Here is a 13,406-nt window from a genome sequence, read left to right as displayed (position 1 = left end):
CCACTCCATCCCTCTCTGGCAGGGAGGGCCTCACCCAGGGACCCCTCCTGCTGCCTGCCCACCTCTGGGACATCAGGACCCACCCCACCCAGCCCCTTTTCCGAGCTGGTATGGGGTACAGACCCTCTCTGGGCTCAGGGATGCTCACCGCCGCAGGAGGGGATAGGGAGAGCAGGAGGTGAGCAGGCCTGAGGGGTGTGGGCGAGGCAGGTGGTGTGGGCTCAGGGGGATGGGGGAGCCAGCCTCTGCAGGGCTTAGCCAGGCAAGGGAGCAGTGGGGTCCCCGGGCTGCTAGGAGGGGATTCTGGGCCACATAGATGACCAAAGTGAGCTTTCTGCTGTCCACACCTCGGTGCGTGTGCACACCAGTGGCAGGCCCTCAGGGAGCGCTGCCCAGCAGCAGCCACCATCCCACAAAGAGCCAGGAGTGCACGGCAGGACCTGGGCCTGGCCTGGAGGAAGCGGCACTCAGGCCTCAAGCTCCAGCCATTGGGGCGGCCTCGCGCCCCATTCCCTATGGCCAGGCTCAAGCCCAGACCACCCCTCAGCACACAGTCCACGGGCTGTGAAACAAAGGCTGGGTTTAATGTAGGGCACAGGCACCCCAGAGAAGTCAGCTCCGTGGGGACCGTGGGCTCAGAGCACGCAGGTCACGGTGGGGCAGGGCCAGGTCTCACCCGGTGAGGCCCAGACAGGGAGGGCCACGCTGAAGGTCCAGGGCAACTCCACGTGCAGATGGAGCCCTGAAGCCCACACTGCTATCGCCAGGTGTCTCTGCCCAGGACACTCCTCGGGGACAAGGGCAGCAGTCCGGGGTACAGGAAGGAAATGCAGCCCCTCAGTGCTGGGGCGCGAGGCCAAGGGGCCGGTGGGGGACGATGACCGCCACCAGGAGGCAGCCCGGGCTCACAGGCCATCCTTTGCCAGCCTGTACACCCGCTTCACCCTGGCGTAGGGCCCTAGGGAGTCCTCAAACACAAAATCCCAGAGCACCTTCACCCACGAGTGGTGCTGCGGCAGGTGGTCGTAGTACTCGGGCGCCATCTTCCGCACCTGTAGAGAGGAGGGCGGGGCTGAGGGGCTGCTTCTCCTCGGGGCCGCACCCGTGAGCACACTCAGACACCCGCGCACACGTGGCGGGCACGCACACACATACGTACAGACATGTTTCCGCGCGCACACACACGGGTGTACATAATGCACACACATTGTTGCCTCTGGGGTGCCCACGTCCAGCTCAGCCAAACACAAGGCCACCCTTCTGGCCCTCCCTGCCACTCACCACTCCCTGGGTGCCCAGAAGGCTGGTGCTGGCTGCTGGAGGGCCCAGTGGCCTTAGCTGAGCCCAGGACGCTATGGCAGAGGCACCCACAGGCTCGGCTCGGAGCACCCTGCCCCAAGTGGTATTTGCAGAATTCAGTGCCCCACTCCACTTGGCCCCACCCCACCTTCTGATCTGGCAGACCCCACTGCTGGGGTGGTGGGCCCCCGGGGGGTTCTCCCCGCAGTGCCTGCACAGTGCTGAGTGCCCACCTGAGTCCTGCCAAGCCACAGTGTCACGCCCATGCATCTCAGCCCTGTGACCCGCCAGCGTCGGCCTCAGCCAGCCTCACTGCTTGTCACGTTCCAAGGGCCTCTTGAGCACCTGCTGTGCCCTCCAGCCTTTGTTCTACACACACACCCCCACCCGCCTCCTCCAGGAAGTGCTCCCAGCTTCAGCGCCCGCAATTGCACCACCACCACGCCGCCCTATTGCTCAACAGCATGCAGCCTTGGCCCAGCTTCCACCACAGGGATGCCCTTCCTGCCTCTTCTGCGCCCTGTCACCTCCTAAGGATGCTGTCAGGATGCAGGGAGCCCGGCCGCAAAGCCAGGGCAGCAGGGCCACAGGAGGCAGGGCCAGCACCAGGTACCCAGAGCCTTTCACTTTGCTCAGGAGAGGTAAAGGCTTGTGGCTAACAGCAGGCACTCGTGCCAACTTGGGTCCGGGTTCTTGCTCTGCCACCTCCTGAGATGGGCACCTCTCCCCTCTGTACCCTGTCACCTCCTGAGGTAGGCACCTCTCTCCCTGCGCCTCATCACCTCCTGAAGCGGGCATCTCTCCCTGCGCCTCTGCCTTCTTATGTACACAGCAGGGACAATGGATGAGGAGGCAGCTGCCTCCTGGGCTGTGGTGAGGTTCAAGTGAGATGATCCCTGGTGCAGAGCACCGCCTTTGTACTGCCAGCCGGAATGGAGGGCACAGGCCATGGCCCAGGCTTGGAATTCGGTCTGAGGGATTCCAGAGTCTCACAAGCCAGGGTGCACACACATACAGGGACGTGTGCACAAACACCTGCACACCCTGGTAAGCGCTCACACATAACCACACACAGACGGGCGCGCACGCTCCAGCGCACATGCGAATACCTGCACACGGGGCAGGCATCCAGCCACCATCGCAGGGCAGACAGGCTCACAGACACAGGCACACCCCGGTGCACACAGAGGCGCGCTCAGGCGCTCGAACACCTCCCCGGTGCCACCTCCTCCCGCCCCCTTTGCCCACAGGTCACTCCAGCTCTTTCCAGGCAGCCAGAGGCTACCAAGGCGCAGGCTGGCAATGGCTGAGGGACGGCGCCTCCTCCCCCTTCCCCTTCCTCCTTTCTCAGTCAGAAATTCTCCAGCTCTCAGTCTCCCGAGGCAGAGGTGCCCATACCTGGGACTTCCACTCCCCATCAGCTCTGGCCAAGCCCCTTGGGCTGCAAAGAGCAAGGCCCACCCTGTCCTCTCTGGCCCCTGGAGGGTCACAGGGCAATGACAAGGAATGGGCAGGGAAAGAGCCTGCAGAGGGGAAGGGTGGTGCTCCCCATGCAGTGTTGCTATGCGCCCCGCTTCATGGAAGACACCCCGTCAGTATCATGGCGGCTTCAGGCAGCCTGAAGTGTGAAATGCCTCTCAGACCCTACTTCCCTGAATTGGCTTCAGCCTCCAGCAGAGGACTCGCCTGTGTTGTGTGGCCTTTCCTCCTGCCCTGGGGACAAGTGCAAGTGGCCATGCCATGACCAGCACAAAAAGGGAGAGGCTGCTGGGTATGACCCAAGGCCCTTCCAGGGCCTCCACCTCCTCAGATGGCCATGCAGTCCTGCCCTGCCACAGCCCTGCCGCCCCAGCCACATACCAGGGGCAGGCTGGAGCCCGGGATGCTGGGGAAGTCGTGGTGCTCCACGTGGTAGCCCACGTTGAAGGTGATCCAGTTGAGGGGCCCATAGTAGGAGTAGGTCTCGTGGCCCTTGAGGAACATGTAGTGCTCGGCCACGAAGTGGCCCGAGATGGGGTGCAGGCCCAGGCCCAGGAGGGAGCTGGCCAGCAGGTAGACCATGGGCTTGAGCCCCCAGAGGGCAAAGATGGCCACATCGGCCGCCAGCTGCACCAGCGTGTTGAGCACCTCCATGCGGGTCACGGCCTTGGGGTGGACGCAGAGCGGCCGCAGCGAGTAGAAGAAGGGCTGCAGCACCAGCCAGAGCAGCTTGCGGGCGGGCGTGCAGAAGAACCAGCCCTCCAGGCGCGTGGGCACATCCACGTCCAGCCCATCACCGCCCAGGTAGCGGTGGTGGTCCACGTGGTACTTCTTGAAGGAGGCGGCATAAGGCACACCTACAGGCAAATTGGCAAACACAGCCAGCCAGCGGTTGCGCGCTGCGCAGCCCGTGCCAAAGGCCGCATTGTGCGAGATGTCGTGGATGGCCAGCGTCAGCGAGTGGTTCACGCAGCCTCCGAAGGCGTAGGCCCAGAAGAGCAGCCAGCGCCAGGCCAGCCCGCGCACCAGCCAGCAGGCCAGCAGCTGCATCAGCACCAGCGCCAGCACTGCCCACTTGAGGCGCGGGTCGGGCCGCATCAGGGCCTTGATGGCCGGGTACTTGGCTGCAAGGAAGACAGGGAGGTGTGAGGCCCTGCTCAGTGGGGTTGTACCCCACCCTCCTCCGCACGCTCCTTCCCACTGCGGTGGCCGAGGGGTGAGAAGGCAGGAGTGGCCAGCAAACCTCGCTGGTCCCTTTGCCCCTGCACACAGGCCCTGTCCCTCGAGGGCCTGCTGCCCCCCTCCCCCGACCGAGCCTCATCCCGCCAGACTCAGAAGGCAGGACTCCAGCAGAGGCACATACAGCCCACGCTGGCAGACAGGCCCTGCTGCTCCCTGAGCCAGGCCTCGTCCCACCTTGTTCCCACCTAGTAGGTCCGGGCCAGCGGGGACGATTCAGAGGCCATGCCTCAGTGCTGCCTGTGTGTTCAGGCACACTGGGGGCCTCAGCCCAGAGGTCGGGGCCCAGCGCCCACAGCAAAGTGGTCCCAGGCAGGGAAGCAATGTCTCCTGTCAGGCAAAGCTAGGAGGACCTACTGGCAGCTCCCACTCAGGAAGGCTCTGGCCCAGGCCCAGGGCTAAGGAGTTGCATGCGAAGTCCCCTTTGTGTGCCTGGACGTCGGCTGAGACCGCAGGTCCAAGGGCGCCACTGCCTACTGCCTCCCTCTTACCCAGGGACGCCCCTGCCCCCAGGGCAGTAGCCAACCTACCTGGGGGCCGGCCAGCTCCAGCCCCACTCCCACCCTAACCCCGGCCCCCCTCCCAGTCCCCGTTCCACAGGCAACCAGCTGCTGCTTCCCCTTGGAAGGAGGCCAAGCCTTGGGGCAAGAGGGAGGGGCAGGCCACACCTGTGCCAGGTGAGCCACAAGCAAGCAGCTCTGGGGAGGCCAGCCCAGGCCCTCCAGCTCTTGGGTGCAGACAAGCATCAGCCACTCCTGCACCCTTCAGAAGTGAGAGCCACAACAGAGCCTGGCAGCCCTGACCTTGGAGAGTGGGCCTCACTTTGCCCATCTGCTAAACAAAGATACTAAGTTCTCCCTGTGTGGTGCGGCCTCGGGGTCCCTCCCCACGCCCTGTGCAGCCCACCTTCAGGGAGCCCCGCGCCCTTCCTGCTTTCCTCAGCACCTCCTAGGACTCAGCTGCCCCTCCAAGCCCCAGCCTGCCTTCAGGGGCTCCACTTTGGACCACCAGAGAGAGGAGAAACCTGCACACAGAAGGACACCAGTGCCCACCCTGCCAGCCCCTCACCCAGCCCCAGTTATGGGCTGGTCCTATCTCCCATGGGTGTGCTGGGGCCTCCAGAGCCGCTGGGAGCCCAGAAACAGCCACTGGGCTGGCCCATCCAACAAGCATGCCCCTAAGTCCCCTCTGCGTGAACTCTGGGCTGTTTCTAACTTGGCGCATCTGGCAGGAGGCCCAGTGCAGGCAGGTCCCAACAAGCCTCAGGGGCCCATCCCCAGCCATCACCTGGCCAACAGCAGGGGCCCCACCAGCCTACGTCTTCCCATCTGGGACATGGGGATGCTGTTCCTCTATGTCCATCAGGCTATGGGAAGGCCAGCACGATAGTCTGAGTCCTGGGGGTGCCAGCGCTCAGTAGGCACGAGCTGGTGCTGTTGTCATTAAAGGTGCTCTGAGAGTAAAAGCTGGTCTTGGGGCAATGACCTGGCCCTGGCTTGTTTTAACAAGAGCAGGCCCAAAGCTTACAGGCCCGGGAGCCACCAACTGGAAGTAACTAAAAACTGGGCAGTGCACGAGGTAGCTGAGCACGGGCAGCACAGGGCATGACTCAAGAAGGAAACAGATGCAGGGAGCCCCAGGTCACCTCACCTGCCTGCAGGTACCTGCTGGACTGCAGCGCAGGGCTGAGGGACCTCCAAGGAGCTGAACAAGCAGAGAATGGCACTCAGGGGGCCCAAGATGCCCATGCTACTGGTCCAGGGGCTCCTGCCAAAGGCCCAGGGCCCAGAGAAGTTTTGCTAGAGCCGGAGCCCCGTGACAGTTCTGGAAACAGTAGCTCCTGGAGCTTTGCACCAAGGAGTTCCAGAGGCGGCGTAGGCTGGGAGTCCCAACCCACTGAGGCAGAGAGGCCTCACTGAATACCCCAGCCTCCAGTGGGCCCCCCAGAAGCCTTGTCTTAGGAGTGGGTCTACTCTGCACCCACCCAAGAAGGTCAGTTGACTAACTCCTTGCCAGGAGAAAACAACCCACGCTCTTTGCAAAGATGGCAAAAATCTACCATCTTCAGCTCCAGAGCGCCCAGGTCCCTGGGGGAGTGGGAATGGGGACATGCCAGGAACACTCGGGACCACGCCATGCAAATTGGATGTGCAGGAGAGGGCTGTGGCTGAAGTCACCCTGGGTGCAGTCAGGATGGGGTAGTAACTGAAGCCAGAGTTTGGAAGTGGTCAGCTGCTAGGGGTCACAGAGGTCCAGGGACAAGAAGAGAGGGCAGGCGTCCCTGGACTTAGCCAGGTCATGGTGTCTCAGCAGAAGCCGTTCTGGTGCAGCCCGGGGCAAGGCGAGGGTGAGATGAGGTGGCGAGGATAGGTCCGTGGAGGGCATCGGGCAGGGAGGGCAACAGGAAGGCACCAGAGGATGGCAGGACGGGAAGGAGATGCCAGGGTGGGCATCATGGAGAAGGCAGGACGGAAAGGAGATGCCAGGGTGGGTGTCATGGAGAAAGCAAGGGGCACCAGAGCTGAGTGCCAAGGGGACTCAGGAACTCCTCGAGAGCCATGGAGTGTTATTTCTGGGTGTGTCTGTCAAGGTGTTTCCAGACTGGCAGAGGGTAAGTGGACTGAGTGGGGAAGGCCTGCCCACAATGTGGGCCAGCACCATCCAATCAGCTGGGACCCCGATAGAACAAAAAGGCAGAGGCAAGGGTCTCCCTCCTGTCTTTCCCTCCCTCTCTCCTCCCATCCCTCTCTCCTTCTCCCCCTGCTTCCCTCTCTTGGAGCTGTAACACATGCTTCTCTAGTCCTTGGATATCAAAACTCCAGCCTTTGGACTCCAGGAACCACCCCAGCACCCCCTACCCTCCCTCTGCTTTCAGGCCTTCAATACCATACTGTGGGTTCCACCATCGAGTTCCCTGGTTCTGAGGCCCTCAGACTCAGACTGAACCATGCTACCCCTACTGCCATCCCTGGGTCTCCAGCTTGCAGACAGTCTGTCATGGGACTTTACAGCCTCCATAATCACATGAGCCAATTCCCCTAATAAATCCCCTCTTTGAATGGATAGATGATAGGTAGATAGGTAGGTAGGTAGGTAGATAGGTAGATAGGTAGGTAGGTAGGTAGATAGGTAGATAGATAGATAGATAGATAGATAGATAGATAGATAGATAGATAGATAGATAGATCAATCGATCCAGGCGTGGTGGCTTACACTGTAATCCCAGCACTTTGGGAGGCTGAGGCAGGAGGTTTGCTTGAGCCCAGGAGGTCAGGATGAGTGGGCAATACAGCAAGACCAAGACCTTATTATGCAAAAGTTTAAAAATTAGCCAGGTGTGGTGGTGTGTGCCTATGGTCCTAGTTACTTGGGAGGCTGAGGTGGGAAGATCGCTTGAGCCCAGGAGTTTGAGGCTGCTGTAAGCCATGATTACACCACTGCGCTCCAGCCTGGGTGACAGTAATGGCAAAAATAGATAGATTAGATAGATAGATAGATAGATAGATAGATAGATAGATAGATAGATAGATAGATGGATGATAGATAATAGATGAGAGAGAGAGATAGATACACACATATATACATAGATAAATAGATCCTATCAGTTCTGTCTCTCTGGAGAACACTGACCAATTCAGGGCCTCTTCCAGGGGCTCAAGGAAAGGGGGACAAGGAGAATGGGTGGGACTGGGGAGTGGGAGTCAGTGAGTTCCATGGCCTTGGGCTCCATCTTCTCCGGGTCACAGGAGAGGGGGAAAGCCCCAGGCAGAGGACAGGGAGAAACACAGCTCCCTGGCAGCCCCGCGAGGAACTGCAGACCTGCAATTCCTAGCTAGACACCCAAACCTGGCCCAGCCAGGGAGCTCTGCCCTGCTGTGGGCACTCAACTGACCTGAGGAGGGACTCTGCCCTCCCAGACCTCCAGCCTGGCTGGCAGGAGTAGCTGGGTGACACATGTGCCTTGAGGGCTCTCTGCTCCGTGGGGTAGCACAGAACCCGACGTGCACAGCCACCTGGAACCAAGATACACAGACCCACACAGACAGTTTCCAGCAGTGGCCCCAGGTGAGGCACGAGGCTTCTGGGCAGGTGGCCATGAACGACAGCTGTTGCTAGAAGTCACCCTGTCCAGGCAGGACACAGAAATGAAGGGTCTGAGGTCCAGGGAGGTGCAAAGGGCCCATGAAGGTGCAGCAAGGCTGACAGAGCCAAGACCTGAACTCAGGACCCCCGACTCCAGGCCTGCACAGTGCTGAGCAGGGCCCTGATATGGACTCGGACTCCATCAGCAGTGATGCAGTGCTTGGCTACACTGCCACAAAGCATCCAGAGAAAATCCTGGATCAGGGCTGGGTGCAGTGGCTCACACCTGTAATCCCAGCACTTTGGGAGGCCAAGACGGGCAGATCACCTGAGGTCAGGAGTTCAAGACCAGCCTGGCCAACATGGCAAAACCCCATCTCTACTAAAAATACAAAAATTAGCTGGACAAGGTAGCATGTGCCTGTAGTCCCAGCTACTTGGGAGGCTGAGGCAGGAAAATTGCTTGAACCTAAGAGGCAGAGGTTGTGGTGAGCCAAGATCCCACCACTGGACTCCAGCCTGGCAACAAAACGTCTCAAAAAAGAAAAATCATGGATCAGGCTCAATCAGACTCCTGTGTGCCCTTGGGCAAGCCCCGTCCCTCTCTGGACCTGTCTCCTCAGTCTCCATCTGTAAGGCGTCTGCTCTGACAGCCTCTATGGCTGTGAGCACATGGAGATGGGGTCTTCCCTAGGGGCCCATGGGGAAGAAGGGACAGCAGGTGCCAAGGTGTCAAATGTCTGGCACTAGCAGATCTGCACACTTATATCAGTTAGCAGGCTCGCTCATAAAATTCCAGAGGGCAGAGTCGGAGGCAGGGCCTGCTGAGGGGAGGCCAGCCCAAAGGCCCCTGCACCCGCACGACAGTTGCATCATCCTGGTGCGACTGATGAGTTACAGCTTTTGCCCAGAAATTCTCCTGACAAATCCGCTGAGCCACTGAGCAGAGGGACTGCATCAGAAACAGTCCCCTGCCAGAGAAGCTGCTGTGCCCTTGCCTCCAAGAGTGGCAGAGACAGGGCCCACCCCATGTCAGACTCCTCCTCTCAGTCGCAGGCCACTCCACCCCTGCCCCTCCTGACTGGCTGGCAATAAAGTCACTTTTGTCTTGTCCCCAGCAGGGCTCCCGAAAGCAAAGGGGCCTCTCACCACCTCCACACTGGACCCCTCTGAGCCCCCAAGCCCGGGCTCTGGCAACATCTAGGGAGACCTGTTCTACCACCTTCCCAGGGAGGCCAAATGCCATCACATGACAGTCACTCACTGGCCACGTGGGAGGTGCCCCTTGTCACTGCCTGTCATTGCGCCAACATTCCACCTCTGCCGCCACCTGCTTCCCAGCTCCCTGATCCACCACAAAGCTGCTCAGGGTTGACAATGTCACCTGGTGGCCACAGCAGGAAATGCTTCCATACAACGTGGCCTTTCCCCCACCCATCCATGGCTGAGTAACCCGACCTGGGACAAGCCTCTCCTCACAAAGGCAGCAAAGTCCTCCTAATCCATCCCCTCCTTCCTAAACTTCTTCCTCCCTAGCCCTGGCCTAATGCTCCGGAAGCCACCTACCCACAGCTTCCATCCCTGCCACCTGAGGTTTTGTGCCAAGAGACAAGCCTGACCCTGTCCATTCTGGAAGGTACCCTGGGACCTAATTGGATCTGGCAGTTGTGGAAAGTGGCCACCTTCTCACCGGCCGCTCACTAAACCTGCCTTTCACTTCCAGTGACAAATATATACTGAAGGTCTGGGAGCAGCCAGGCCCCTGTACATTACAGAGATGGGGCTGCCCTGCAGCCATGCAGCTCCGTGGCTGGGAGATGGAGCCCCAAGTTCCTCTCATGGCTCTGGCAGTTTGGTTCTGGATTTTACCAGTTACCACTGACAGAGCCCCAGTCCCGGCCTTTCTGAAACAAATAATCTAGCAACGGCCAGCAGTCTCGCTTCCGGGTTTTCCTCTTTTGTTTTTCTTTATTTGAATTTTTGTATTCAAAAAAAACCATGTGCGCCGTGCTTTCATAATTTAAAAACAAACAAAATTACAAAGCTATTCATTTTCAAAAAAAAAAAAACAAACCCAGAGCTTGCCTTTTACTCCACCAGCCACGCCTGGCTGGATCTCTGATGGGACCAGTTTTGCTGGCTCCGGTCCTGCCCTTTCAGGCCAGGGAGCCTCAGCCCTGGCCTAGGAGACCCCACTTTCTTAGGAAGTTATGTCCTGGGGAGCATGTCTCCCTCCCAGGCAGGAGCTGGAGAGGGACTTTGGCCCCAACCCCAGAGCTCCTGGAGCCAGCTCTTTGCAAGGACTTCCTGGATTCTGACTCTGAGATTACGATGTTTATTGAACATCCCTGGGCACCCAGGAGCTTGGCATAGGCTGCAGGAGCCAACTGGGTGGGGCAGGAGGCTGCCTGAGCACCAGCCTGGCCCGTGTGTTCCCAGGCAAGTTGCTTCCCCTCTCTGAGCCTCACTCCTGCCTCTTCTATAAAGAGATGCTGGCAGTTACACAGCGTTTCTCCGAGGACTGGGATAGCACAGGCATGGAGGAAGCAGAGTATTCCCTGTCCTTAGGGAAACGACAGGCCTTGCCAGGTCTATCTCTGAGACATTAACTATTATCGCAGCTGATACTCATCGAGTCCGGGAATAAGCACTTTACGTATCACCTCATTTAATCTGCACAACAGCCCCAGTAGGAAGGTATGATTTATTAACCCCTTTTAATTTGCCCAGGCCTCAACTCCTTCCTCTGTTTACAAACTCACCCGTGGCTAATGAGTGGGTGTCAGGGTCCTTGCCAGGAGTTCAGCTCCACATCCAAGCTCCTGAACTGTGCCCCCAAAGAGCCCAGAGGGCTTGTAGCCTGGAGGGGAACCCAGAGGAGGGGTCCCCATCCAGCTGGGCCAGGCCTGGGAGCAGTGGAAGGCTTTCTGCAGGAGGTGGGCCTGAACTAAGCAGGCAAAGCTAACCAAGAGAGAGCGTGGCAGAGCAGGGAGGAGGGACATTCACCCGGGAAACAGCTTGTGCCAGTGCCCGGGAGGGAGGGAATGGCACATTCCAAGTTTATTAGCTGGAAAGGAAGCCCCTGCTTCCTCCCCACAGGAGAAGGAGTGTGGGTCAAGCTGGAGAGCTGGCCCTGAGGACTTGTGATCCCCACGCCCTGGCCCCAGGTGCCTCTCCCTAAGTCTTTCAACCTTCCTAGTCACCCACTCCAGAAAGCCTCCTGGATTGGTTCCAGGGCCTGTGGCTTCCCTCTTTAGAGAGAGCTCCTTCCCCATGTCCTGGAGGCCAAGGTACCGTCCCGGGCACCTTCCCAGCTGAGGTCTCATCTCGTCCTCACACTTACTCTGCCTGGTAGGACGACTGCCCGTTTTGCAGATTGGGAAAGTGAAGCCACAGCCCAGAGTGTCTGGGTCCCTCCAGGTGGCCCTGGGTAGGCCCAGCTCCTATCCTATGGATATGAGTTCCTAGGGACCAGGATACTGGCTGCCATGTGCCTCTTGCCTTTTCCACATGGGGCCAGATAGCCAATGAGTCCTGTGAGGGGAAGCTGGGGACAACCAGGGGAGGGGACAGAAATGCAAACAGGGCCAAGGAGGCCCCTGCTTCAACCTCAGCCCCACCTCAGACCTGCTGAGGGGCAGTAGCCAGGACACCTGCCCTGTTTACATCATGAGCAGGGAGGGAGGGTCAGATGACCCCCAAGGTTCCTCCCCGCCCTCCTCAGGAGCTCCACAGCATAGGGGAGGCAGCTACCGCTGCTGGGACCAGACGATGCTGGGCTGCAGCTCACCTCCCAGGAGAAACCACAGCAGTCACAAACCCACACAGAGGCTTCCAGCTCCTGAGGCCCCAGCTACCTCGGGATGCAGTCACAGGCTAGCCACCCAATATATCTTGGGTTTCAAACATTTAAAAGTGATGGTTTCTCAGTATGCTGCCATGGGATTAAAAAAAGAGGAAGAAAGAAAAAGTTGGCTGGGCACAGTGGCTCATGCCTGTAATCCCAACACTTTGGGAGGCAGAGGCGGGTGGATCACTTGAGGTCAGGAGTTCGAGACCAGCCTGGCCAACATGGTGAAACCCCATCTCTACTAAAAATACAAAAATTAGCCGGTTGTGGTGGCACACACCTGTAATCCCGGCTACTCGGGAGGCTAAGGCAGGAGAGTCGCTTGAACCTGGGAGGCGGAGGTCGTAGTGAGCCAAGATCGGGAGACTCTGTCTCTAAATAAATAAATAAATAAATAAATAAATAAATAAAATAAAACAAAACACCCAATTAAAATGTGAAACCATCCATCAAATAAGTGCAAATTAAAGCCACAATGAAATAGTATTGTTTCCCCGATCTGACTGAAGATTACAAGGTGTGCCAACGCGCGGTGCTGACTTAGGCAGGGGTGCCTCCCGCGTGGGAGCGGGAGGGGCAGGCCTGTCTCAGCCTGCGGCGATTTGGTGGCATCTGGCCAAAGTCACTCTCCAGACGCTGACCCTTTGACCCCGTAAGCCCTGGCCAAGGACGACTCACTGCGGCCACCTTGCTTGTGGGCTGGATGGGGCCTCTGACATGAACGAGAGTGACTGCGAGTGGGTAAAGATGCCCTCCTCGCAGAGGACACGAAGCGACAAGGAAAACAGCCGCCACGTAATAAGCGACATGCCAGAATAGACGGATTCCTTAGTACAATCTTTGCTTTTTTTCAAAGAAAAACGCGCGCCTCTCATTCGCGTTTGCTCCCTTCCTGGCGATCATCCGCCCTGAACTCCAGGCTGGGGCGCCCGTGGCCGCGGGACCCACGGGCTCTGAGCGCAGCAGGCGCCCAGTGACTGCGGGTGGAGGCGCCGCAGCGCGCAAGCTGCCTCCGGGCCAGGGAGCGCGTGCGCCTCGTAGCGCGTCCCGGGGCCGTTCCTGCGCCCCGGCCCCGGCCGGGAGTGGCTCGTATCCCGCGACCCACGAGGAGCAATTGAGACGCGCTCCCTGGCGCACGGACCCGTACTCGGGTCCTCGGAATCCTCAGGTCCCGGGGAGTTTCACAGCCGGCCAGGGTGGGGGACCCTCGGGGAACCGGCCGGGGACCCCGGGGAGGGGAGCAGCAATGGCGGAGCGCCCGCCGGCATTTGGGCCAGAGCTGAGCGGCCCATCTGGGCTCGACTCCCCGATGCGACGCCAGACAGGCCAACGGGGTGGTCACCACCCGGCGGGAGCCCCGCGCCGCGCTCACCCAGTATCTCCTTGCGCCGCTGCGTGTGCGGCTGGTCGGTGTAGACCCACTCGAAGTCGCTGCGACCCGCGCTGTTGCCCATGG

At 59.5% G+C, this 13,406-nt stretch overlaps 1 protein-coding gene across 1 annotated transcript; it reads right to left on the bottom strand.

Annotated features, from left to right (window-relative positions):
• Positions 1 to 560: 560 nt before the first annotated feature.
• DEGS2 (delta(4)-desaturase, sphingolipid 2) lies at positions 561 to 13,406 on the bottom strand. Its single transcript, XM_011951481.1, has 3 exons — positions 13,323 to 13,406; positions 3,160 to 3,902; positions 561 to 1,052 (listed from the first exon to the last, which is right to left on the bottom strand). The coding sequence occupies exons 1-3, from the start codon at positions 13,402 to 13,404 to the stop codon at positions 906 to 908; spliced, it is 972 nt and encodes a 323-aa protein (XP_011806871.1). The 5' UTR covers positions 13,405 to 13,406; the 3' UTR covers positions 561 to 905.

This window comes from Colobus angolensis, unplaced genomic scaffold, assembly GCF_000951035.1.
Source record: "Colobus angolensis palliatus isolate OR3802 unplaced genomic scaffold, Cang.pa_1.0 Scaffold32, whole genome shotgun sequence".
Classification (NCBI taxonomy): Eukaryota; Metazoa; Chordata; class Mammalia; order Primates; family Cercopithecidae; genus Colobus; species Colobus angolensis.
This window is presented reverse-complemented; position numbering and strand designations above follow the sequence as displayed.